General features: G+C 37.5%; 1 protein-coding gene across 1 annotated transcript in view; it reads right to left on the bottom strand.

Moving 5' to 3' along the window:
* LOC141585304 (uncharacterized) overlaps positions 1–26,060 on the bottom strand; it is a 125,130-nt gene that overhangs the window by 70,250 nt on the left and 28,820 nt on the right. Inside the window, exons 9-16 of the mRNA XM_074403517.1 lie at positions 19,886–19,916; positions 17,119–17,188; positions 14,527–14,611; positions 12,954–12,989; positions 10,171–10,201; positions 7,446–7,512; positions 3,036–3,120; positions 190–225 (exon numbers count right to left, since the gene is read on the bottom strand). Of these exons, the coding sequence (XP_074259618.1) occupies positions 190–225; positions 3,036–3,120; positions 7,446–7,512; positions 10,171–10,201; positions 12,954–12,989; positions 14,527–14,611; positions 17,119–17,188; positions 19,886–19,916 (441 nt within the window). The remainder of the gene's footprint in view (positions 1–189; positions 226–3,035; positions 3,121–7,445; positions 7,513–10,170; positions 10,202–12,953; positions 12,990–14,526; positions 14,612–17,118; positions 17,189–19,885; positions 19,917–26,060) is intronic.

Raw genomic sequence — 26,060 nt, forward strand, 5'->3', positions numbered from 1 at the left:
ATATTCCTGGTTTCTGTATAAATAAAACTTTTGAATTTAAACTTTCTAAGTCAAGTCAAGAAGAAGAGCAAAAAATGCAAAAGTGCAGCTTGAAAGGTCATTTTATCATCAAAAGCTGATCATCACCGGACACTCACAAACTATACATATTGTTCAAAACACTGGTTCTGAATTTTGTTCTGGGTGTACCTGGCATTCCAGTTTTATTCAAGGTTGTCAAAGAGTCTATAAAAGAAAATGTCATTTGTTATCCTTAGTGTTTTTTCAAGAACAGTACAGAAAACTTCTTCAGAGACATGAATTGTCATAATTTCATAGGCTAAAGGCTCATGAGTCATAATTCTAAGGGAATTTATAAAATATGGTGGTACATGCTTGCATTCTAAAGTTTCCAGCTTTATATCTCATATAGTACATATTCATAGATACAAACTGATTAAACAAAAGCCCTCTTGATTCTGAAATTGTTTTATTTGTTTATTTATTTTGTCTTAGTCATTTATCAGCAACAGGAGAGCCTAATTAAATGTGGTAGAGTGCCATAAGCAAATACAGTAAAAAGTATAAAATAAATTAAATCAGAGCTTATCATATCAATGTGCATACATCTGAAAAATATGATACAAAGTACACCACAGAATGCAGCAGAAAGGTTTGTAAAGTTTATAAGCACTCACATACCATTTTAGGACACAAATTAAAATTCTGCATATTATTTCTGAGCATCTCAGTGTAATCAAACATTTCAAAAGGGCATTAAAGTTAACAAGCAATTCATGATATGGTTGGCTTTTATGCAATCATGCTTTAAAAATTTTAACACCAAAAATTCTCAGAATCACCATTTTAAAAGACTGTGTCTATCAGTTATGAATGAAGGATTACATTCCTCATTTCTAATAATAAAAATTGCCAAAACAAACCAATACACACAGACACACAAACACACAAACACACACATGCACTCAGAGTCTGCTCATTAGAATATCAAATGGGCTTCAGATTATGAGCATAATAAGACTAGCAGAATTAATTTTCAATCCCACCAACAATATAAATTCCCACCCACAGCTTAAATCAGTTCTGCTAGTCTTATTACACTGGTGATCTGAAGCCTGTCAGACATTCTAATGAGCAGAATGTGTGTGCAAGATGAGAGTGTAAATTAGTTCAACCATTGTGGAAGACAATGTGGTGACTGCTCAAGGATCTAAAAATAGAAATACAATTTGACTTAACAATCCCATTACTGGGATACCCGCAGGAATGTAAATCATTCTCTTATAAAGACAAATGCACATATATGTTCATTGCGGCACTGTTTACAATAGCAAAGACCCAGAACTAACCGAAATACCCATCGGTAATAGACTGGATAAAGAAAATGTGGCACATATACGTTATAGAACACTATGCAGCCATAAAAAAGGATGAGTTCACCTCCTTTTATAAAACAGTGCATATCAAGGAACTGGCTGTCTCAAAAAAAAATATTAGCCAAAGCATCTGTATGCAACTTAATCACATCTTATTCACTCATGTTAATGAAAATTCTCTTCCTGAGGCCTGACAGTTACGAAAAAACATGAGCTGCTGTGGTTTACCCCTATTCTAGCACTTCCTCCTGCCTCCAGTACTCTCCACAGCAGAAACCTCTTTTTGAGACTGAACATATGCAGAAGCACCTGGAAGTGAGGTGACTCAAGTTTTCTTGACTCTAACTTCCAAGTGGCACAGCAAACTTCCTTCTTGCCTCCCTCCTTGTCCTTCCTCAATCCCTCTTCCTTTGCAAAAGGAACCTTTAGATCTGTCATCCTGATGCCTTTTCTCCTAACAGCTTTGTATGGATAATTGGGATCACTTTTTTCCTTCATATTCCACAGCAGTATACAATGATAATATCTCTTTTTTTTTAATCTCGCTTTTTTTCCCTGTGGCTACAATCATAGTCAGAAATAAAAGGAAATTAATGTCTTCCCTTCATTCTGTTATTTTTTAAATTGATGTTTAATGGTTCTTTTTTCAGATTTCTCTAGAGGAAGCCCATTCCCTTGCTATTCAGAGCTATGTCCAAGGACCAGCACCAACATCAACCGAGATCCCAGGAGAAATGCAGAATCCCATACCTGCTGAATCAGAATGTGCATTTTCCAGAAGCTCTTCAAGTAAGTCATGATAATTTAGATGCCATGCTCTACACTGATGTGCTTCCTTATTTGCTTATTCTAACTGGCATTCTAGAACCGAGCTTCAATTTCTTCTCTATCTTGTCCTTGAATTTAGTACTACCTTACAAGCCATAAAGTTGCTAATAAACTTTAAATCAGGCTAAATTTCTCTCATTAACTTCCTCTCCATAAATCATCGAAAATGATTCTTTTCAATTGTGTTAATTTGGCCTATATGATACTATCTTAAAAAGTTACAACATTTTCTGTAATACTAAATTATAGCCACACATAGCTGACTATTATGGTGATATCCATCTATGGTAGATAAAACACAGGTCTCTGTGGGGTGGTACCCCAATCCTTAATGCCTCCCTAGTAGAGAGGATGACAGCAGGAGTAGGAAAATGTTGCTCTGATGCTCTAACTGTTTTGGTACTGGAAGCTCACTTTATCTTCTTCCCTATTTCTAACACCCTGTTCTTCCTTCTTCCACAGACCTATTTGACTCTGTTACCCTCCATTGCATACACCCGAATGTCTTTTTCACTTCTTCTATGTACACTCTGCCCTCATTATTCTTTCTCTTTTGCTTATCATCTCTTCCCCCTTTCCTGACTTGCCTCAGGTCTTAGAGTACCTTTAAGTGGAACTAACAACTCAGCTCCGTTAGTGGCACTCTCGATAGAATCAATTGCTGACCCCTGATTAGAGACACAACTTATCACCATTTTACTCCTCCTTTACCTATTATATGCTTAACGGGACATTTTGTTTAGCTATTAGAGTGTATTATTGCTGATATTTTTAAAGAACCATTCAATCAAATGACTTTTTAAATAAAATATTTAAAAAGAAGGTTCTTACCTTCTTCTTCGTCATTGACTACACCATTTCCTTTTTCATAGGAAGGTCCAGGCAAAGGTTCTGGCAATTTCTTGGGGACACACTGCTAAGGCAATATTAAGAATGAGTTTACATTTTAAAATTGATAGTGAGTTGCATCAAGAGTTTCTTACCAATTTGTACTCTTTTTATGAAACTAGGTGTCACTCTGTCAACCAGGGCTAGAATGCAGTGGCATGATGGTGGCTCACTGTGTTCTCAACCTTCTAACCTCAAGCAATCTTCCCACCTCAACTTCCTGAGTAGCTGAAACTACAGGTGCATACCATGTCAGCCTAATATTTTTATGTTATTTGTGTAGACAGCGCCTCACTGTTTTGCTCAGGCTGGTCTCAAACTCTTGGGCTCAAGTAATCCTTCTACTTCTGCCTCCCAAAGTGTTGAGATAACCAGTGGGTACCACCACGCCCAGCCCTAATCAATTTATTTAAATAAACCTCAACTTAGGCCAGGCATGGTGACTTACACCTGTAATCTCAGCTCTTTGCAAGGCCAAGGTGGGTAGATTATTTGAGTTCAGGAGTTTGAGGCCATGCTGTGCAACATAATGAGAATGCATCTCTACAGAAAAATACAAAAATGAGTCAGGAATGAAGTTCTGTGCCTGTAGTCCCAGCTTCTCGAGAGGCTGATGTGAAAGAATCATATGATCTTGGGAGGTGGAGACAGTAGTGAGTGAAGATCATGCCACTACACTCCAGCTGGGGCAACAGAGCAAGACCCTGTCTCCTCACAAATTTTAATTTACTATTTTAATGCCAATTTGACTTAAAAATAAGAGAAATGTACATTAAAAACCAAAGCATTTCAGTAGAGGACGTCATCTACACTTTCTAGGTCAGCCTCATCTGTTACCTTCACACAGCCACTGACTCTACTATCCAAGTATGGCAGCCCGAAGAAACATGTTCACAGACAAAATATTAACATGTACATATTTCAACCAGCAACTAGCTTTAAAGTACCTAACTCTACTTTGCAGTCTCGACCAAAAATAAGAGAGGATTTTAAATGTACATTTGTATAGTGCTCTAATACTTAATGTATTAAAATTTTTAAATATTCCTCATGTAAATATTTTAGTCTTAAAATAAGATACTTATGATAGAAAACATCAAAATACGTTATGTGGAGGATCAATACATCATTGTAGAGACTGCTTCATTTAAGTCAACAAGACCTTGGAAAAACTTACATAGTTTTGATAACATTTTTACTGAGAGAATAAATGGTTGAATAGAATGATAATGTAGTAACAGAATTTTATGTTATGTTTAAATAAAAGCAAGCAAACAGGGGATAGACCCTGTAACAATTTTGTTGTTGTTGTTTTGTTTTGAGAGAGTCTTACTCTGTAAGCCAGGCTGGAGTGCAATGGCGCTATCTTGGCTCCCTTGAAACTCCACCACCTAGGTTCAAGCAATTCTTTTGCCTCAGCCTTTTGAGTAGTTGGGATTACAGGCCTGTGCTACCAAACCTGGCTACTTTTTGTATTTTCTTTTTTTTTATTGCATTTTAGGTTTTGGGGTACATGTGAAGAACATGCAAGATTGTTGCATAGGTACACACGTGGCAGTGTGCATTGCTGCCTTCCGTCCCCTCACCTCTATCTGTCATTTCTCCTCATGCTATCTCTTCCCACCTCCCCACCCCCCTGTCCCTCCCCCATTTCCCCCAAAGGGACCCCAGTGTGTAGTGCTCCCCTCCCTGTGTCCATGTGTTCTCATTGTTCAACGCTCGCCTATGAGTGAGAACATGCAGTGTTTGATTTTCTGCTCTTGTGTCAGTTTGCTGAGAATGATGGTTTCCAGGTTCATCCATGTCCCTACAAAGAACACGAACTCATCCTTTTTGATGGCTGCATAATATTCCATGGTGTACACGTACCACATTTTCCCTATCCAGTCTATCATCGTTGGGCATTTGGGTTGGTTCCAGGTCTTTGCTATTGTAAACAGTGCTGCAATGAACATTTGTGTGCACGTGTCCTTATAGTAGAATGTTTTATAATCCTTTGGATATATACCCAGTAATGGGATTACTGGGTCAAATGGGATTTCTATTTTTAGGTCCTTGAGGAATCGCCACACTGTCTTCCACAGTGGTTGAATTAATTTACACTCCCACCAACAGTGTAAAAGTGTTCCTATTTCTCCACATCCTCTCCAGCATCTGTTGTCTCCAGATTTTTTAATGATCACCATTCTAACTGGTGTGAGATGGTAAGAGAGCCAAATCAAGAACAAACTGCCATTCACAATTGCTACAAAGACAATAAAATACCTTGGAATACAACTAACAAGGAACGTAAAGGACCTCTTCAAGGAGAACTACAAGCCACTGCTCAACGAAATAAGAGAGGACACAAACAGATGGAGAAACATTCCATGTTCATGGTTAGGAAGAATCAATATCGTGAAAATGGCCATACTGCCCAAAGTAATTTACAAATTCAACACTATTCCCATCAAGCTACCAATGACCTTCTTCACAGAACTGGAAAAAACCACCTTAAACTTCATATGGAACTGAAAGAGAGCCCGCATAGCCAAGTCAATTCTAAGCAAAAAGAACAAAGCAGGAGGCATCACACTACTGGACTTCAAACTATACTACAAGGCTACAGTAATCAAAACAGCATGGTACTGGTACCAAAGGAGAGATATAGACCAATGGAACAGAACAGAGGCCTCAGAGGACATACAACATATCTACAACCATCTGATCTTCGACAAACCTTACAAAAACAAGCAATGGGGAAAGGTTTCCCTGTTTAATAAATGGTGTTGGGAAAACTGGCTAGCCATGTGCAGAAAGCAGAAACAGGACCCCTTCCTGACACCTTACACCTAAATTAACTCCAGATGGATTAAAGACTTAAACATCAGACCTAACACCTTAAAAACCCAGAAGAAAATCTAGGCAAAACCATTCAGGACATAGGCGTAGGCAAGGACTTCATGACCAAAATGCCAAAAGCAATGGCAACAAAAGCCAAAATAGACAAATGGGACCTAATCAAACTCCACAGATTCTGCACAGCAAAAGAAATAGTCAGTAGAGTGAATCGGCAACCAACAGAATGGGAAAAAATTTTTGCAGTCTACCCATCTGACAAGGGGCTGATATCCAGAATTTACAAAGAACTAAAGCAGATCTACAAGAAAAAAACAAACAAGCCCATTCAAAAATGGGCGAAGGATATGAACAGACACTTTACAAAAGAAGACATACTGGAGGCCAACAAACATATGAAAAAATGCTCATCATCACTGGTCATCAGAGAAATGCAAATCAAAACCACATTGACATACTTTTTGTATTTTCAATAGAAGTGAGGGCTCATTATTTTGGCCGGGCTGATATCGAACTTCTGACCTAGGATGATCCACCCTCCTCAGCCTGGGATTACAGGCATAAACCACTGTTCCTGGCCAAGGGGACATTTTAAATAAACTACAATGACAAAATTATGGTGTTAAAACTTTATCTTGTTTGTATTAAGAGTCTCTACTGCTACAACTGGTCCTTTGCAGCAAAATACATGTTATTCTATTAGATAAAGTGTTTTATATAAACTCTTCATGGACAATTTATAAAAGACACAAAAATTTTATGTAATAGAAATTTTGAGAACATAAATTTAACTTTCTATGTTTCCACAATTTATATTTTTATATCAGATACGGTCTTGTTATGTGTCCCAGGATGTTCTCAAATTCCTGGGCTGCAGTTTTGCTGCCTGAAACTCAAGTAGCTGGGACTTCAGGTGTACACCACCACATCCAGCTACATTTCTAAAATGTTCAATATTATATTAGTCTCACAACAGAACTAATAATATAAGTAAAGAAACAAATCTTTCCTAAAAACTATATCCCAGAATAATAAGTGTCCAAGAAAAAAGGCTATATGCTATGGGCTGAACTTTTTTGAACTGGAAAATACCAGAAAGATTACATGAGTATTACAAGTGACTTGATCCACTGAAGACTTATACAGGCATAAATATTAAGAAAGTTACACTCACATGATTTAAAACTCAAAGTATTAATATTTAACCAAATAAACCTTAATGAAATTTTATATTTTTTCTATTGGGAAAGCATTTCTTACTGTGATTTTCCTGTCACGATGTCTTTTCCAGTTTATTTTTTTAACCCCCACCTGGTCAAAGTACTTGTCAATCTTTTGTTAGTTATCAAAGTTAATTTTTTAAATCAAATAGCCATATATCTACGTTTTTCTCTGACCAATTTTTCATTACCAACATCAAACAATGATAGGTAATCACTTCTAAATTTTAATAGTAAATACCATTCAAAACTCGATTCAAACTGAGAAAATTAATTTTACAAGAGACCACTTTACCTTGGTAGCAGCAGTTAAGCCTTTATCTTCTTTAGTGCATGAATCAACGAACAGGTCATGGAAAACCCTTTAGAGTAAAAATACACAATGAAAGTGAGCAACTTGATATACTTTAAAATTGTTTTAACTGATATTTCCTATCCAGCTTCCTCCTCCAATAAAAACAAAAACACAATATGAGGTAAGGTAGCTATGTTTATATTAAATAATGTTTCTTTATATGATTAACATATGGCCTCTGTTCCAAACATATAGTTTTGTTCCCTATTTCTGCTTCCACCTGTCTAAATCTATAAACTATTCCATGAAAACTGACCTTCAGCTCCATAACAAATAGTGACAGCCAATATATTGGCAGAGTCTGACAATCATTTACCCTCAAAAATTATCAGCCCAAAAGATGAACTTAAAATTCAATTAATAAATGACATAACTGTGTTGCCTAAACTGGAAGGCACGTGGTGACCTAAAACAAAGTAGAAAGATCTGCTGTCTCTTGCCCATGAGCTATGTCTGATTAAAAGCCTAATTTATGTCACTTCAAAATGGCAGTCTTGATTCCTCAGCATGAAAACCACTTAAGAAAGTCCTATTGCTTTCCTTTCCCCTAAAACAGTACAGGGAATCCCTTGCAATATTTGAAATGTGTGAAAGCTAAATGTACAAAATTCAAATAACAAAGGTGAATGATCTGATTGAGGATATTCTTCCCAGGAAGATTAAAACATTAACAATTGTACGATTCCATCATTTTCACTCTATAGGTTCTACCCTACTCGGGTTCACATAAACTAACACGGTCTTGAAAATATTCATGGGCACTCAGATACCCAAGGAGAGAGACTGCTGGGAAAACAGAGTCCTGGTACTTGTACCTCTAGTTCCCTAAGCACTATCTCAATATGATTCTTTCCATGGGCACCCGCTTCCAGATTTTATTTCTGCAGGGCTTCATGGCAGTGTCCAATCGTTCAATCTTTTGTCTATGAAAGCACAGATTCCTGAAAGGATGACGTCAAATGAACAAGAGTAGAAACCCTCTATATCCCTGCTCCTGAAAAACAAATTAACTGGAGTCTCCATCACCTTCCCTCAGCATAGACACACTACTAAGTACTCAGGTGAACTCCATGACTAATTTGTCAGCCCATCATGCCCCGGACCCAGCCTACATGGATATCGGAAAAACTGCTGAATGGGGAAAAGAGGCAGAGATGAGGAGACACCTGCCCTGAGCCCCAAATCTATGTAGTTCAGCAATCTCCAGCCCCTCTGTACTCAAGAACTCTAAGCCAATGCTCTGCAACTCATGGTGGAAGTGGATGATACCACATCTCTATCTGCTGTAGGCACTCTTCCCACTTTCTCAAAATGTTGTAGCATCTTTCAGTATGAATCTTCAAGTTTGTCAGTTTTTGTTAAACAACAAAAAAAAGCAGCAATCTGTGTACATCTCCCTTGAACCTTTTCTTTTAATGTGACTTCGTAGATAATTCCCAACATCTTCTGTTCTTCATCGTTATAATTTATCTTTATGAAACTTGTCATAAATCCCAATATTCTGATATCTTATTGAAGAGTCCACACTCTTATCCAATCCCGTGTTGTCTCTCTTCAAACTTGGCCTTCCCCAGCTCAGTCCATTTTTATCTGCTTCCATTGGGGTTACTAGCTAATTTCATTCTCATTCTATGTCCTGGGTGCAACAGACTCCATCCCCCTTTGTATTATTAAAACACAAGCAAATAGGTTTTTTTAAAAAAGGAAACAAAAGGAATGAAAGGTACTGGGTTTTAAAATGAGTTCAACTCTCATTTCTGCCAATTCCTTTGTCTAAAAGAAAGAAAATATCCAAATCCCTTTGAGTCTCAGGTTCTCTATCTAGAGTATCACGTGGCAAGAATGTTCAGCACAGGTAAAATACTAGAGGGTATTTTAATTAGTTCTAAGATTCTTAAAATTCTGTAATATTATGTGTTTTGTTTTCTGTCTATAGAAAAACTGAGCATGCACAGCCAGAATAATTTCATAAAATAATGAAACAACATAAACACCAAGAAGAGCAGAGAAGAAAGTTTTTAAAAATCAAGACAAGATTATAGAAATGTCCTGGAATAAGAAACAAGACTAAAAACACTCAGTACTATGGAAGTAGGCAGAAATGCCAGCCTAAAAAATAGCCAAACTGGGAAGTCAAGTAATTTCTCTCTAAGACTTGTCCAAACTGGCTTTTATAAAACTTACAGTCCTATGGCCAAAGCTAAGTAAGATCTGCCCTAAATCCTTTGATGGTAAAAATACACAATAACCTTAAACGAGGATTTTAAGATATTTAATCTCTCATTAATGCAGATATTAATTAAATTAATATGATTAATCTGATTCAGATGTAAACTTTGGTCCAAGGGCTGCACAGATGTCTATCCATCTATGCTGAGGAACAAGAGAAGGGATTTGGAAGTTGGGCAGGCAGACGGTCAAACTGTGAGCCAGAGACTTTGTTAATTTTGGGATCATGAGCCAATTAATCAACTGCTCTAATCCATACTTGCCTATTTAATAAATAGTGAGATATAGGAACACAGATGTTGTGACAGCTTTTTGAGATGATAAGTGCATAGCACATAAAAGGGTTCTAGCTCAGAATACAACACTCAACTGATGTAAGTTTCTTCCATCTATATTTGCTTAGTTAACATAATTTTGTAAATCTATATATTCCTACCTGACTGCAGAGTCATCAGAAATTGAAGCACCTATTAAAAAAAGTAAAATGCATTTAAAATCAATAATAAATATACAGAATTATAAAAGCATAAGAATGCAGAGTGATGCATGCCTGTAAACCTACCTATTTGAGAGGCTGAGACAGGAGGATCACTGGAGAAACCCAGAAGATTGAGACCAGTTTGGGAAACATAGCAAGACTCAACCTTTATTAAAAAATTGTGCACACTTGTGTGTATGTTTTCTACCCTGTATTTTTTGTTCGTTTGTTTTTTTAAAGCCTAAGACGAGACTCATGCTTTGTTACAAAGCATTCAAAGGGGAGCATATAGAGAACTTATTAGAACTAATATTAATTATACTTATTGCAGGTAATTAATTCAGAAAGAATTGTTATTTCCCTTTATATTTATTAAATGCAAAGAAGAATACATTTATTAAAATTTAATATCTACAAGTGAACTGTAATATACAAGTCATCCTAATAAGACCCTATGAGACTGAGAAAAGATTGCATTGTAAGCAGAACAGGTGTGATGAGTGGACAGTGACAAAGAGCATAATTTCTGGACCAAAATATGAGGGGCAGTTAACACAGCATACACTAGTACCCCTTCTCCACCATATGCGTGTAAAAGACACCCTTGACATGTTTTTGTCTGCTGTCACACCACAGCAACAATCATCAACAAGAAGGCTCCTGTGAGCAAACGTGTGGACAGGTTTTCCCAACCAACAAGCAAGCAATCATTTCTGCAGATGACACACACTGAGTGTACTGTATTTCAGTTCTCACACTCTGTCCGCAGATAGCATCATATTCTATATGTAACGGGCTTAGTTTCATGAAACTGCCTCCCTGCATCAGTCCCAGTTCTGAAACTCGAGAACTTCTGACCAACTGGTTTCAAGCTGGGGTTCCCAGAGCTCCCTCTTTGGGTTAAGTTGGTGGAGTGGCTCAAAGTACTTAGGGAAACACATTTACCAGTTTACTATGAATGACATTACAAAAGGCACAGATGAAGAGATGCATAGTGCCAACTCTGGGGGAAGTAACACAAAGGTTCTACGCCCTCTCAGGACACGCCAGCCTCTAGAAACCTTCATGTATTCAGCCATCTGGAGGGTCTCCAAACCCGATCCCTTTGGTGCTTTATCAATGCTTCATTAAGTAGGCATCACTAATTAATCACTGGCCATTGGTGACTGACAACCTTCAGCCTTCTCTCCTCCACAGAGTTGGCAGACTGAGACAGGAGATCTAAACCATATCATAAATCATGTCTTCAGGATAGTGACCAATTGCTATCCTGAAGCTACCCAGGGTCTTCCAGCGACCAATTATCAGCATATAAAAAGACATCACTATGGAAATTCTAAGCATTTTTAGAAATTGTGCACCAGGAAAGAGTCAGAAATCAAATAGAGGTTTTACATCTCCAGTTTTGTTTTGTGTGGTTACAGCTACTGATAGCCAACTCTATTCCAGGAATATTACATTGAAAACTCCTGAAATAAAGAAGTCATAAGTTTTAGTGTGCCATTTTCAGAAGCACAATTAAATGTTCAGCTGTCCCCCTCTATCCTGCCCAGGATGTGAATTGTCCTGCAGTGCATCCACACTGCATCTGCTACCCACCCATCAGTGATCAACACGGTCTCCTCCTGCACCCAGCTATCAAATTCATTAAGGCTGGAAGACTCAGGATCACTTTAAGCCTACAATCTCTTGATTGACCTAGATTCAGGGGGTAAATAGTGGCCTAACACTACACTACAATGCCTATGTCATTCACCTCACCTCATCTGCTTACATGGGCATTGCTTCGCCTCACATCGTCAGAGGAAAACAGATGATAACAATCTGACATATTTAAGAGATCACATTCAAGTAAGTTTTATTGTAGTACAGTAGTATAATTTTCCGTTTTATTTTTTGTCATTGTTGTTAATTTCTTACTGTGCCTAATATACAAATTAAACTTCATCATAGATAGGTATGTAAAGAAAAAAGTAGTGTGTGATTCACTACTATTTATGGTTTCAGGCATTCACTGAGGGTTTGGAATGTATCCCCACAGTTCAGGCGGAGCTGCTGCCCTTACTTTGTAGAACACAACAAAGCCGCTCTGGCTCTTCAGTTAAAACTCTTTAGTTTAGGGTAAAACAGCCTCACCCTATCACCAGAAGACAGCAAAACATAAAAATCAGACCAGAAAGAGGGAACCTTGCAAAGAATTTCCAACTGCCAGTGGAGAAGAGCTCAAGAGAGATTAGTTTGTTACTCATGGTGGTAATACTCTTGGCAGAAGGTGCTGGGTGGTTTACTCAGTTAGAGCCACGTGCCCAGCCCTATGCATAATGAGGCCCAAATTCACCTGCCGCTTTACCTCCCATAGAAGAAAACCTTAGAAAGATCACTCCCTTAAGAGCTTATCCATTCTGAGCCACACTTCAGAACAAGACTCTGTCTCAAAAAAACAAATAAACAAACAGAAGTTAATTTCCCCATGTAAAAATAAGTCTAGTTGCTCACTAGGTCTGAAGACTACACAAGGCCATGACACAGGACAAAAATATATTTAGAAAGTTATATTCCTGGTTTCTGTATAAATACAACTTTTGAATTTAAACTTTCTAAGTCAAGTCAAGAAGAAGAGCAAAAAATGCAAAAGTGCAGCTTGAAAGGCCATTTTATCATCAAAAGCTGATCATCACTGGACACTCACGAACTACACACATTGTTCAAAATGTTGGTTCTGAATTTTGTTCTGGGTGTACCTGGCATTCCAGTTTCATTCAAGGATGTCCAAGAGTCTATAAAAGAAAATGTCATTTGTTATCCTTAGTGTTTTTTCAAGAACAGTAAACTTCTTCAGAGACATGAATTGTCATAATTTCATAGGCTAAAGGCTCATGAGTCATAATTCTAAGGGAATTTATAAAATATGGTGGTACATGCTTGCATTCTGAACTTTTCAGCTTTTTATCTCATATAGTACATATTCATAGATACAAACTGATTATACAAAAACCCTTTTGATTCTGGAATTGTTTTGTTTATTTATTTTGCTTTTCTCATTTATTAGCAACAGGAGAGTCTAATTAAATGCGGTAGAGTGCTATAAGCAAATACAGTAAAAAGTATAAAATAAATTAAATCAGAGCTTATCATATCAATGTGCGTACATCTGAAAAAATATGATACAAAGTACACCACAGAATGTGGCAGAAAGGTATGTAAAGTTCATAACCACTCACATACCATTTTAGGACACAAATTAAAATTCTGCATATTATTTCTGAGCATCTCAGTATAATCAAAGATTTCAAAAGCGTGTTGAAATGAACAAGTAATTCATGATATTGGTGGCTTCTATGCAATCATGCTTTAAAAGCTTTATCACCAAAAATTCTCAAAATCACCGTTTTAAAGGACTGTGTCTATCAGTTATCAATGAAATATTACTTTCCTCATTTTTAATAATAAAAAATACCACAAACACATACACTCATACACACACACACACACACACACACACACACACACACATACACACATGCACGCACTCAGAGTCTGCTCATGAGAATATCAAATGGGTTTCAGATCATCAGTATAATAAGACTAGCAGAATTAATTTTCACTCCCAAAAACAATGTAAATTCCCACCCACAGCTTAAATTAGTTCTGCTGGTCTTACACTAGTCTTTTCAATTGTGTTAATTTGGTCTATATGATACTGTCTTATGAAGTTACAACATTTTCCATAATACTAAATTATAGCCATACATGGCTGACCGTTTATGGTGATGTTCATCTATGCTAGATAAGACACAGGTCTGTGTGGGGGTGTACCTCAGTCCTTGAGGCTTCCCCAGTAGTGAAGATAACAGCAGGAGTAGGAAAATGTTGTTCTGATTCTGACAGTTTTGGTACTGGAAGCTCACTTTATCTTCTTTCCTATTTCTAACACCCTGTTCTTCCTTCTTCTACAGATAAATTTGACTCTGTTACCCTCCATTGCATACACCTGCATATCTTTTTCACTTCTTCTATGTACACTCTGCCCTCCACATTCTTTCTCTTTTGCTTATCATCTCTTCCCCCTTTCCTGACTTGCCTCAGGTCTTAGAGTACCTTTAAGTGGAACTAATAACTCAGCTCCGTTAGTGGCACTCTCGATAGAATCAATTGCTGACCCCTGATTAGAGACAAGCTTATCACCATTTTACTCCTCCTTTACTTATTATATACTTAATAGGGCATTTTGTTTAGCTATTAGAGTGTATTATTGCTCATATTTTTAAAGAATCATTCAATCAAATGACTTTTAAAATAAAATATGGTTCTTACCATCTTCTTCTTCATTGACTACACCATTTCGTTTTTCATAGGAAGGTCCAGGCAAAGATTCTGGCAATTTCTTGGGGACACACTGCTAAGGCAATATTAAGAATGAGTTTACATTTTAAAATTGATAGTGAGTTGCATCAAGAGTTTCTTACCAATTTGTACTCTTTTTATGAAACTGGGTGTCACTCTGTCACCCAGGGCTAGAATGCAGTGGCATGATGGTGGCTCACTGTGGTCTCAACCTCCTGACCTGAAGCAATCTTCCCACCTCAGCTTCCTGAGTAGCTGAAACTACAGATGCATACCATGTCAGGCTAATGTTTTTATGTTATTTGTGTAGACAGGGCCTCACTGTATTGCTCAGGCTGGTCTCAAACTCCTGGGCTCAAGTAATCCTTCTACTTCTGCCTCCCAAAGTGTAGAGATAACCAGCGGGTACCACCATGCCCAGCCCTAATCAATTTATTTAAATAAACCTCAACTTAGGCCAGGCATGGTGACTTGCTCCTGTAATCCCAGCTCTTTGCAAGGCCAAGGTGGGTAGATTATTTGAGCTCAGGAGTTTAAGGCCATCCTGGGCAACAATAATGAGAATGTATGTCTACAGAAACATACAAAAATGAGTCAGGCGTGAAGTTCTGTGCCTGTAGTCCCAGCTTTACGGGAGGCTGATGTGAAAGAATCACATGAGCCTGAGAGGTGGACACAGTAGTGAGTGAAGATCATGCCACTACACTCCAGCTGGGGCAACAGAGAAAGACCCTGTCTCCCCACAAATTTCAATGTACTATTTTAATGCTAATTTGATTTAAAAATAAGAGAAATGTACATTAAAAACCAAAGCATTTCAGTAGAGGACGTCATCTACACTTTCTAGGTCAGCCTCATCTGTTACCTTCACACAGCCACTGACTCTACTATCCAAGTATGGCAGCCCGAAGAAACATGTTCACAGACAAAACATTAACATGTACATATTTCAACCAGCAACTAGCTTTAAAGTACCTAACTCTACTTTGCAGTCTCCACCAAAAATAAGAGAGGATTTTAAACGTACATTTGTATAGTGCTTTAATACTTAATGTATTATAATTTTTAAATATTCGTCACGTAAACATTTTAGTCTTAAAATTAGATACTTATGGTAGAAAACATCAAAATATGTTATGTTGAGTATCAATAGATCATTTTAGAAGCTGCTTGATTTTGGTCAACAAGACCTTGGAAAAACTTACATAGTTTGATAACATTTTTACTGAGAGAATAAATGGTTGAATAGAATGATACTGTAGTAACAGAATGAATTTTATGTTATGTTTAAATAAAAGCAAGCAAACAGGGGATAGACCCTGCAACTAGTTTGTTGTTGTTGTTTTGTTTTGAGACAGTCTCACTCTGTAACCCACGCTGGAGTGTAATGGCGCTACCTTGGCTCCCTCCAACCTCCACCTTCCAGGTTCAAGCAATTCTTTTGCCTCAGCCTTTTGAGTAGTTGGGATTACAGGCCTGTGCTACCACACCTGGCTACTTTTTGTATTTTCAGTAGAAACAAAGTTCACCATTTTGGCTGGGCTGGCCTCAAACTTCTGACCTAAGATGATCCACCCTCCTCAGCCTTCCAAAGAGCTGGGATTTCAGGCCTAAGCCACTATGCCTGGCCAAGGGGACATTTTAAATAAACTATGATGACAAAATTATGGTGTTAAAACATTATCATATTGGTATTAAGAGTCTCTGCTTCTACAACTGGTCATTTGCAGCAAAATACATATTAATCTATTAGATGAAGTGTTTTATATAAACTTCGTGGACAATTTATAAAAGAATCAAAAGTTTCTTTGTAATACAGATTTTGAGAACATAAATTTAAGTTTCTACATTTCCACAATTTATATTTTTAAATCAGATACAGTCTTGTTATGTGTCCCAGGATGTTCTCAAATTCCTGGGCTGCAGTTTTGCTGTTTGAAACTCAAGTAGCTGGGACTACAGGTGTACACCACCACATCCAGCTACATTTCTAAAATGTTCAATATTATATTAGTCTCACTACAGAACTAATAATATAAGTAAAGAAACAAATCTTTCCTAAAAACTATATCCCAGAATAATAAGTGTCCAAGAAAAAAAGCTATATGCTATGGGCTGAACTTTTTTGAACTGGAAAATACCGGAAAGATTTTATGATTATTACAAGTGACTTTACCCACTTAAGACTTATACAGGCATAAATATTATGAAAGTTACACTCACATGATTTAAAACTCATAGTATTAATATTTACCCAAATAAACCTTAATGAAATTTTGTATTTTTTCTATTGGGAAAGCATTTCTTACTGTGATTTTCCTGTCACAATTTCTTTTCCAGTTTATTTTTTTTAACCCCCACCTCAAAGTACTTGTCAATCTTTTGTTAGTTATCAAAGTTAATTTTTTTAATCAAATAGCCATATATCTACGTTTTTCTCTGACCAATTTTTCATTACCAACATCAAACAATGATAGGTAATCACTTCTAAATTTTAATAGTAAATACCATGAAAAACTAGATTCAAACTGAGAAAATTAGTTTTACAAGCAAGCATTTTACCTTGGTAGTAGCAGTCAAGCCTTCATCTTTTGGTTTAGTACATGAATCAACAAATATGTTACGTAAAACCCTTTAGAGCAAAAATACACAATGAAAGTGAGCAATTTGATTTACTTTAAAAATTTTTTTACTGTCATTTCCTATTCAACTTCCCCCTCTGAGAAAACAAAAACACAATATGGAGAAAGGTAGCTATGTTTATATTAACGTTTCTTTATATGATTAAAATATAACATTTCTTTATATGATTAAAATATAACCTCTATATTTTATTATAATGTTTCTTTATATGATTAGAATATAACTTCTATTGAAACAGATTTTCGTTCCATATTTCTGCTTTCACCTAAATCTGTAAACTATTCCATGAAAACTGACCTTCAGCTCTATAACAAATAGTGACAGCCAATATATTGGCAGAGCCTGACAATCATTTTCCCTCACAAATTATCTGCCCAAAAGTTGAACTTAAAATTCAACTAATAAATGACATAACTGTGTTGCCTAAATGGGAAGATAGGTGATGACCTAAAACAAAGTAGGAAGATCCGCTGTCTCTTGCCGATGAGCTATCTCTGGTGAAAAGACTAATTTGTGTCATTTCAAAATGGCAGCCTTGATTCCTCAGCATGAAAACCACTTAAGAAAGTCCTATTGCTTTCCTTTCCCCTAAAACAGTACAGGGAATCCCCTGCAATATTTGAAATGTGTGAAAGCTAAATGTACAAAAGTCAAATAACAAAGGTGTATGATCTGATTGAGAATATTCTTCCAAGATTAAAACATTAAAAATTATAAAATTTCATAATTTTCACTCTATACATTTTACCTTACTCGGATTCACATAAACTTGAAAATATTCATGGGCACTCAGATACCCAAGGAGAGAGACTGCTGGGAAAACAGAGTCCTGGTACTTGTACCTCTAGTTCCCTAAGTACTATTTCAATATGATTCTTGCCATGCGCACCCTCTTCCAGATTTTATTTCTGCAGGGCTTCATGGCAGTGTCCAATCGTTCAATATTTTGTCTATGAAAGCGCAGATTCCTGAAAGGATGACGTCAAATGAACAAGAGTAGAAACCCTCTATATCCCTGCTCCTGAAAAGCAAATTAACTGGAGTCTCCATCACCTTCCCCCAGCATAGACACACTACTAAGTACTCAGGTGAACTCCATGACTAATTTCTCAGGCCATTATGCCGGACCCAGCCTACACGGATATCGGAAAAACAACTGAATGGGGAAAAGAGGCAGAGGTGAGGAGACATCTGCCCTGAGCCCCAAATCTATGTAGTTCAGCAATCTCCAGCCCCTCTGTACTCAAGAACTCTAAGCCAGTGCTCTGCAACTCATGGTGGAAGTAGATGATACCACATCTCTATCTGCTGTAGGCACTTTTCCCACTTTCTCAAAATGTTGTAGCATCTTTCAGTATGAATCTTCAAGTTTGTCAGTTTTTGTTAAACAAACAAAAAAAGCAGCAATCTGTGTACATCTCCCTTGAACCTTCTCTTTTAATGTGACTTTGTAGATAATTCCCAACATCTTCTGTTCTTCATCTTTATAATTTATCTTTATGAAACTTGTCATAAATCCCAATATTCTGATATCTTATTGAAGAGTCCACACTCTTATCCAATCCAGCGTTGTCTCTCCTCAAACTTGGCCTTCCCACGCTGATTCCATTCTTATCCACTTCCATTGGTGTCCCTAGCTAATTTCATTCTCATTCTATACCCTGGGTGCAACAGACTCCATCCCTTTTTGTATTATTAAAACACAAGGAAATAGGATTTTTTTTTAAAAAGGAATGAAAGGTACTGGGTTTTAAAATGAGTTCAACTCTTATTTCTACCAATTCCTTTGTCTAAAAAAAGAAAATATCCAAATCTCTTTGAGTCTCATGTTCTCCATCTAGAGTATCAATTGGCCAGAATACTCAGCAGCGGTGAAATACTAGCGGGTATTTTAATTAGTTCTAAGACTCTTAAAATTCTGTAATTCTATGTGTTTTGTTTTCTGTGTATAGGAAAATTGAGAATGCATAGGCAGAAGACTTTCATAAAATAATGGAACAACATAAACACCAAAAAGAACAGAGAAGAAAGTTTTAAAAAATCAAGACAAGATTATGGAAATGTCCTGGAATAAGAAACAAGACTAAAAACACTGAGTATTATGGAAGTAGGCAGAAATGCTAGGCTAAAGGGATAGCCAAACTGGGATGTCAAACAATTTCTCTCTAAGACTTGTCCAAACTGGCTTTTATAAAACTTACAGTCCTACAGCCAAAGCTAAGTAAGATCTGCCCTAAATCCTTTGATGATAAAAATACACAATAACCTTAAACAAGAATTTTAAGATATTTAATCTCTCATTAATGTATACATTAATTAAATTAATTAATCTGATTATTCTGATTCTGAAGTATACCTTAGTCTAAGTGCTCCAGAGATTTCTACCCGTTTATGTTGTGGGGCAAGAGAAAGGATTCGGAAGCCAGGCAGGCAGACAGTCAAACTCTGGGCCAGCTATTTTGTCTAGTATGACATCACGAGCCAATTAATTAACTGCTCTAATTCATACTTGCCTATTTAATAAAGAGTAGTATATAGGAACACAGATGTTGTGATGGCTTTATGAGATGATAAGTGCATAGCATATAAAATGGTTCTAGCTCAGAATACAATACTCAACAGATACAAGTTTCTTCCATCTATATTTGCTTAGTTAACATAATTTTGTAAATCTGTGTAATCCTACCTGACTGCAGAATCATCAGATTTCCAAGCACCTATTAAAAAAAGTAAAATGCATTTTAAAGCAATAATAAATATATACAATAATAAAAGCAAAAGAATGCACAGTGATGCATGCCTAAGACAAGACTAATGTTTTGTTACAAAGCATTCAAAGGGGAGCATACCTCAAACTTATGAGAACTAACATTAACTATACTTATTGTAGGTAATTAATTCAGAAACAATTGTTATTTTCCTTTGGATTTATTAAATGCAAAGAAGAATACATTTACTAAAATTTGATATCTACAAGTGAACTATAATATACAAGTCATCCTAGCCAGACCCTATGTGATTGACAGAAGATTGTATAGTTAGCAGAACAGGTGTGATAAGTGAACAGTGACAAAGAGCATGATTTCTGGACCAAAATATGAGGGGCAGTTAACACAGCGTACACTAGTACCCCTTTTCCATTACACGTGTGGGAAAGACACCCTTGACATGTTTTTGTCTGCTGTCACATCACAGTAACAATCATCAACAAGAAGGCTCCTGTGAGCAAACGTGTGGACAGGTTTTCCCAACCAACAAGCAAGCAATCATTTCTGCAGATGACACACACTGGGCATCCTGTAATTCAGTTCTCACACTCTGTCTGCAGATAGCATCATATTCTGTATGCAATGGGCTTAGTTCCATGAAACTGCCTCCCTGCATCAGTCGTAATTCTGAAGCTCAAGAACTTCTGACCAACTAGATTCAAACTGTGGTTCCCAGGACTCCCTCTTTGGGTTAAATTGAATTGGTGGAGTGGCTCAAAGTACTTAGGGAAACACATTTACCAGTTTACTATGAATGACATTACAAAAGGCACAGATGAAGAGATGCATAGTGCCAACTCTGGGGGAAGTAACACAAAGGTTCTATGCCCTCTCAGGACACGCCAGCCTCTAGAAACCTTCATGTATTCAGCCATCTGGAGGGTCTCCAAAGCCAGTCCCTTTGGTGCTTTATCAATGCTTCATTAAATAGGCATCACTAATTAATCACTGGCCATTGGTGACTGACAACCTTCAGCCTCCTTTCCCCTGCAGAGTTTGCAGACTGAGACAGGAGATCTCAAGCCTCTAATAAATCGTGTCTTCAGGATAGTGACCAGTTGCTATTCTGAAGCTAAGAAGGGGCTTCCAGCCACCAATTATCAGCATATAAAAAGACATCACTTCAGAAATTCTAAGGATTTTTAGAAATTGTGCACCAGGAAAAAGTCAGAAATCAAATAGAGGTTTTACATCTCCAGTTTTATTTTCTGTGGTTACAGCTACTGATAGCCAACTCTATTCCAGGAATATTACATTGAAAACTCCTGAAATAAAGAAGTCATAAGTTTTAGTATGCTATTTTCAGAAGCACAATTAAATGTTGAGCTATCCCCCTCTAGCCAGCCCAGGATGTGAATTGTCCTGCAGTGCATCCACACTGCATCTGCTACCCACCCATCAGTGATCAACACGGTCTCCTCCTGCAACCAGCCATCAAATTCATTAAGGCTTGAAGACTCAGGATCACTTTAAGCCTACAATCTCTTGATTGACCTAGAGTCAGGGGGTAAATAGTGGCCTAACACTACACTACAATGCCTATGTCATTCACCTCACCTCATCTGCTTACATGGGCATTGCTTCGCCTCACATTATTAGAAGAAAACTGATGATAACAATCTGATATATTTAAGAGATCACGCCGGGTGCGGTGGCTCAAGCCTGTAATCCCAGCACTTTGGGAGGCCGAGGCGGGTGGATCACAAGGTCAAGAGATCGAGACCATCCTAGTCAACATGGTGAAACCCCGTCTCTACTAAAAATACAAAAAAATTAGCTGGGCATGGTGGCTCATGCCTGTAATCCCAGCTACTCAGGAGGCTGAGGCAGGAGAATTGCCTGAACCCAGGAGGCGGAGGTTGCGGTGAGCCGAGATCGAGCCATTGCACTCCAGCCTGGGTAACAAGAGCAAAACTCCATCTCAAAAAAAAAAAAAAAAAGAGAGATCACATTCCAGTAACTTTTATTGCAGTAGAGTATTATAATTTTGTTTCATTTTGGTTATTGTTATTTCTTACTGTGCCTAATTTACAAATTAAACTTCATCATCGATAGGTATGTAAAGAAAAAAGTAGTGTGTGATTCACTACTATTTATGGTTTCAGGCATTCACTGTGGGTTTGGAATGTATCCCCACAGTTCAAGGGGAGCTGCTGCACTTATTTTGCTGTACACAACAAAGCCTCTCTGGCTCTTCAGTTAAAAATGTTTAGTTTAGCCGGGCGCAGTGGCTCAAGCCTGTAATCCCAGCACTTTGGGAGGCCGAGGCGGGTGGATCACGAGGTTGAGAGATCGAGACCATCCTGGTCAACATGGTGAAACCCCATCTCTACTAAAAATACAAAAATTTAGCTGGGCATGGTGGTGCGTGCCTGTAATCCCAGCTACTCAGGAGGCTGAGGCAGGAGAATTGCCTGAACCCGGGAGGCGGAGGTTGCGGTGAGCCGAGATCGCGCCATTGCACTCCAGCCTGGGTAACAAGAGCGAGACTCCATCTCAAAAAAAAAAAAAAACAGTTTAGTTTAAAATAAAGCAGCCTCACCCTATCACCAGAAGACAGCAAAACATAACCATCAGACCAGAAAGAGGAAACCTTGGAAAGAATTTCCAACTGCCAGTGGAGAAGAGCTCAAGAGAGATTAGTTTGTTACTCGTGGTGGTAATACTCTTGGGGAAGGTGCTGGGTGCTTTACTCAGAGCCATGTGCTCAGCCCTATGCATAACGAGGCCCAAGTTCACCTGCTGCTTTACCTCCCATAAAAAACAACTCTGAAAAGATCACTGCCTTAAGAGCTTATCCACTCAGAACCACACTTTAGAACAAGACTCTGTCTCAAAAATACAATTAAACAAACAGAAGCTAATTTTTCCCATGTAAAAATAAGCCTAGTTGCTCACTAGGTCTGAAGACTACACAAGGCCATGTGACAGGACAGAAATTTATTGGGAAAGTTATATTCCTGGTTTCTGTATAAATAAAACTTTTGAATTTAAACTTTCTAAGTCAAGTCAAGAAGAAGAAGAGCAAAAAATGCAAAAGTGCAGCTTGAAAGGTCATTTTATCATCAAAAGCTGATCATCACCAGACACTCACAAACTACACATATTGTTCAAAACGCTGGTTCTGAATTTTGTTCTGGGTGTACCTGGCATTCCAGTTTTATTCAAGGATGTCCAAGAGGTTATAAAAGACGATGTCAATTGTTATCTTTTTTTTATTGCATTTTAGGTTTTGGGGTACATGTGAAGAACATAGGGAAAATGTGGTATATATACACCATGGAATATTACACAGCCATCAAAAACGATGAGTTCACGTCCTTTGTAGGGACATGGATGAACCTGGAAACCACCATTCTCAGCAAACTAACCCAAGAGCAGAAAATCAAACACCGCATGTTCTCACTCATAGGCGGGTGTTGAACAATGAGAACGCATTTGCTATCTTTAATGTTTTTCAAGAACAGTACAGTAAAGTTCTTCAGAGACATGAATTGTCATAATTTCATAGGCTAAAAGCTCATGAGTCATAATTCTAAGGGAATTTATAAAATATGGTGGTACATGCTTGCATTCTGAACTTTTCAGCTTTATATCTTATATAGTACATATTCATAGATACAAACTGATTAAACAAAAGCCCTCTTGATTCTGAAATTGTTTTATTTATTTATTTTGCTTTTCTCATTTATCAGCAACAGGAGAGTCTAATTAAATGTGGTAGAGTGTTATAAGCAAATACAGTAAAAAGTATAAAAAGTATAATATAAATTAAATCAGAGCTTACATATCAATGTGCATACATCTGAAAAATATGATACAAAGTACACCACAGAATGTGGCAGAAAGGTATGTAAAGTTCATAACCACTCACATACCATTTTAGGACACAAATTAAAATTCTGCATATTATTTCTGAGCATCTCAGTATAATTAAAGATTTCAAAAGGGCATTGAAATGAGCAACCAATTCATAATATTGGTGGCTTCTACGCAATCATGTTTTAAAAACTTTAACACCAAAAATTCTCAAAATCACCATTTTAAAAGACTGTGTCTATCAGTTATGAATGAAGGATTACTTTCCTCCTTTTTGGTAATAAAAATGCCACAAACACATACACACACACACACACACACACACACACGCACTCAGATTCCGCTCATTAGAATATCAAATGGGCTTCAATTCATCAGTATAATAAAACTAGCAGAATTAATTTTCACTCCCATCGACAGTATAAATTCCCACCAGCAGTTCAAATCAGTTCTGCTGGTCTTGTTACACTGGTGATCTGACGCCTGTCAGACATTCTAATGAGCAGACTGTGTGTGCAATGTGGGAGTGTAAATTAATTCAACCATTGTGGAAGACAATATGGTGATTCTTCAAGGATCTAAAAATAGAAATACCATTTGACACAGCAATCCCATTACTGGAATATCCAATGGAATGTAAATCATTCTATTATAAAGACACATGGACACGTATGTTCATTGCGGCACTGTTTACAATAGAAAAGTCCCAGAACCTACCCAAATACCCATCAATGATAGACTGGATAAAGAAAATGTGGCACATATACGTTATGGAATACTATGCAGCCATAAAAAAGGATGAGTTCACGTCCTTTTATGAAACAGTGCACATCAGAGAACTGGCTGTGTAAAAAAATATGAGCCAAAGCATCTGTATGCAACTTAATCACATCTTATCCTCTCATGTCAGTAAAACTTCTCTCGCTGAGGCCTGACAGTTATGAAGAGAAATGAGCTGCTGTGGTTTTCCCCCATGCTAGCACTCCCACCTGCCTCCAGTACTCTCCACAGCAGAAACCTCTTTTTGAGACTGGGCATATGCAGAAGCACCTGGAAGTGAGGTGACTCAAGTTTTCTTGACTCTAACTTCAAAGTGCCTCAGCAAACTTCTTTCTTGCCTCCCTCCTTGTCCTTCCTCAATCCCTCTTCCTTCGCAAAAGGAAACTTTAGATCTGTCGTCCTGATATTTTTTGTCCTAACAGCTTTTTTTTTTTTTTTTTTTTTTTTTTTTTGAGACGGAGTTTCGCTCTTGTTACCCAGGCTGGAGTGCAATGGCACGATCTCGGCTCACCGCAACCTCTGCCTCCTGGGTTCAGGCAATTCTCCTGCCTCAGCCTCCTGAGTAGCTGGGATTACAGGCACGCGCCACCATGCCCAGCTAATTTTTTGTATTTTTAGTAGAGACGGGGTTTCACTATGTTGACCAAGATGGTCTCGATCTCTTGACCTCGTGATCCACCCGCCTCGGCCTCCCAAAGTGCTGGGATTACAGGCTTGAGCCACCGCGCCCGGCTCTAACAGCTTTTTATAGATAATTGGGACCACTTTTTTCCTTCGTATTCCACAGTAGTATACAACAATAATTTCTCTTTTTTTAATCTCACTTTTTTTCCCTGTGGCTACAATCATAGTCAGAAATAAAAGGAAAGTAATGTTTTCTTTTCATTCTGTTATTTTTTAAATGGCTGTTCAATGGTTCTTTTTCCAGATTTCTCTAGAGGAAGCCTCTTTATTCTCTTGCTATTCAGAGCTGTTTCCAAGGGCCAGCACCAACGTCACCTGAGTTCTCGTGAGAAATGCGGAATCCCATATCTGCTGATTCAGAATGTGCATTTTCCAGAAGCTCTTCAACTAAGTCATGTTAATTTAGGTGCCATGCTCTACACTGATGTGCTTCTATATTTGTTTACTCTAATTGGCCTTCTAGAACCTAGCATCAATTTCTTTCCTATCTTGTCCCTGAATTTAATACTACCTTACAAGCCATAATCTTGCTAATGAACTTTGAATCAGGCTAAACCTTCTCTAATTAACTTGCTCTTCATAAATCACCCACCACTATTCTTTTCTATTGTGTTAATTTGGTCTATATGTACTATCTTACGAAGTTACAACGTTTTCTATAACACTAAATTATAACCATACATGGCTGACCATTTATAGTGATGTTCATCTGTAGTAGATAAAACACAGGTCTGTGTGGGGCGGTACCTCAATCCTTAATGCCTTCCCAGTAGTGAACATGACAGCAGGAGTGGGAAAATGTTGCTCTGA

The sequence above is a fragment of the Saimiri boliviensis genome, chromosome 8 (genome assembly GCF_048565385.1).
Source record: "Saimiri boliviensis isolate mSaiBol1 chromosome 8, mSaiBol1.pri, whole genome shotgun sequence".
NCBI lineage: Eukaryota > Metazoa > Chordata > Mammalia > Primates > Cebidae > Saimiri > Saimiri boliviensis.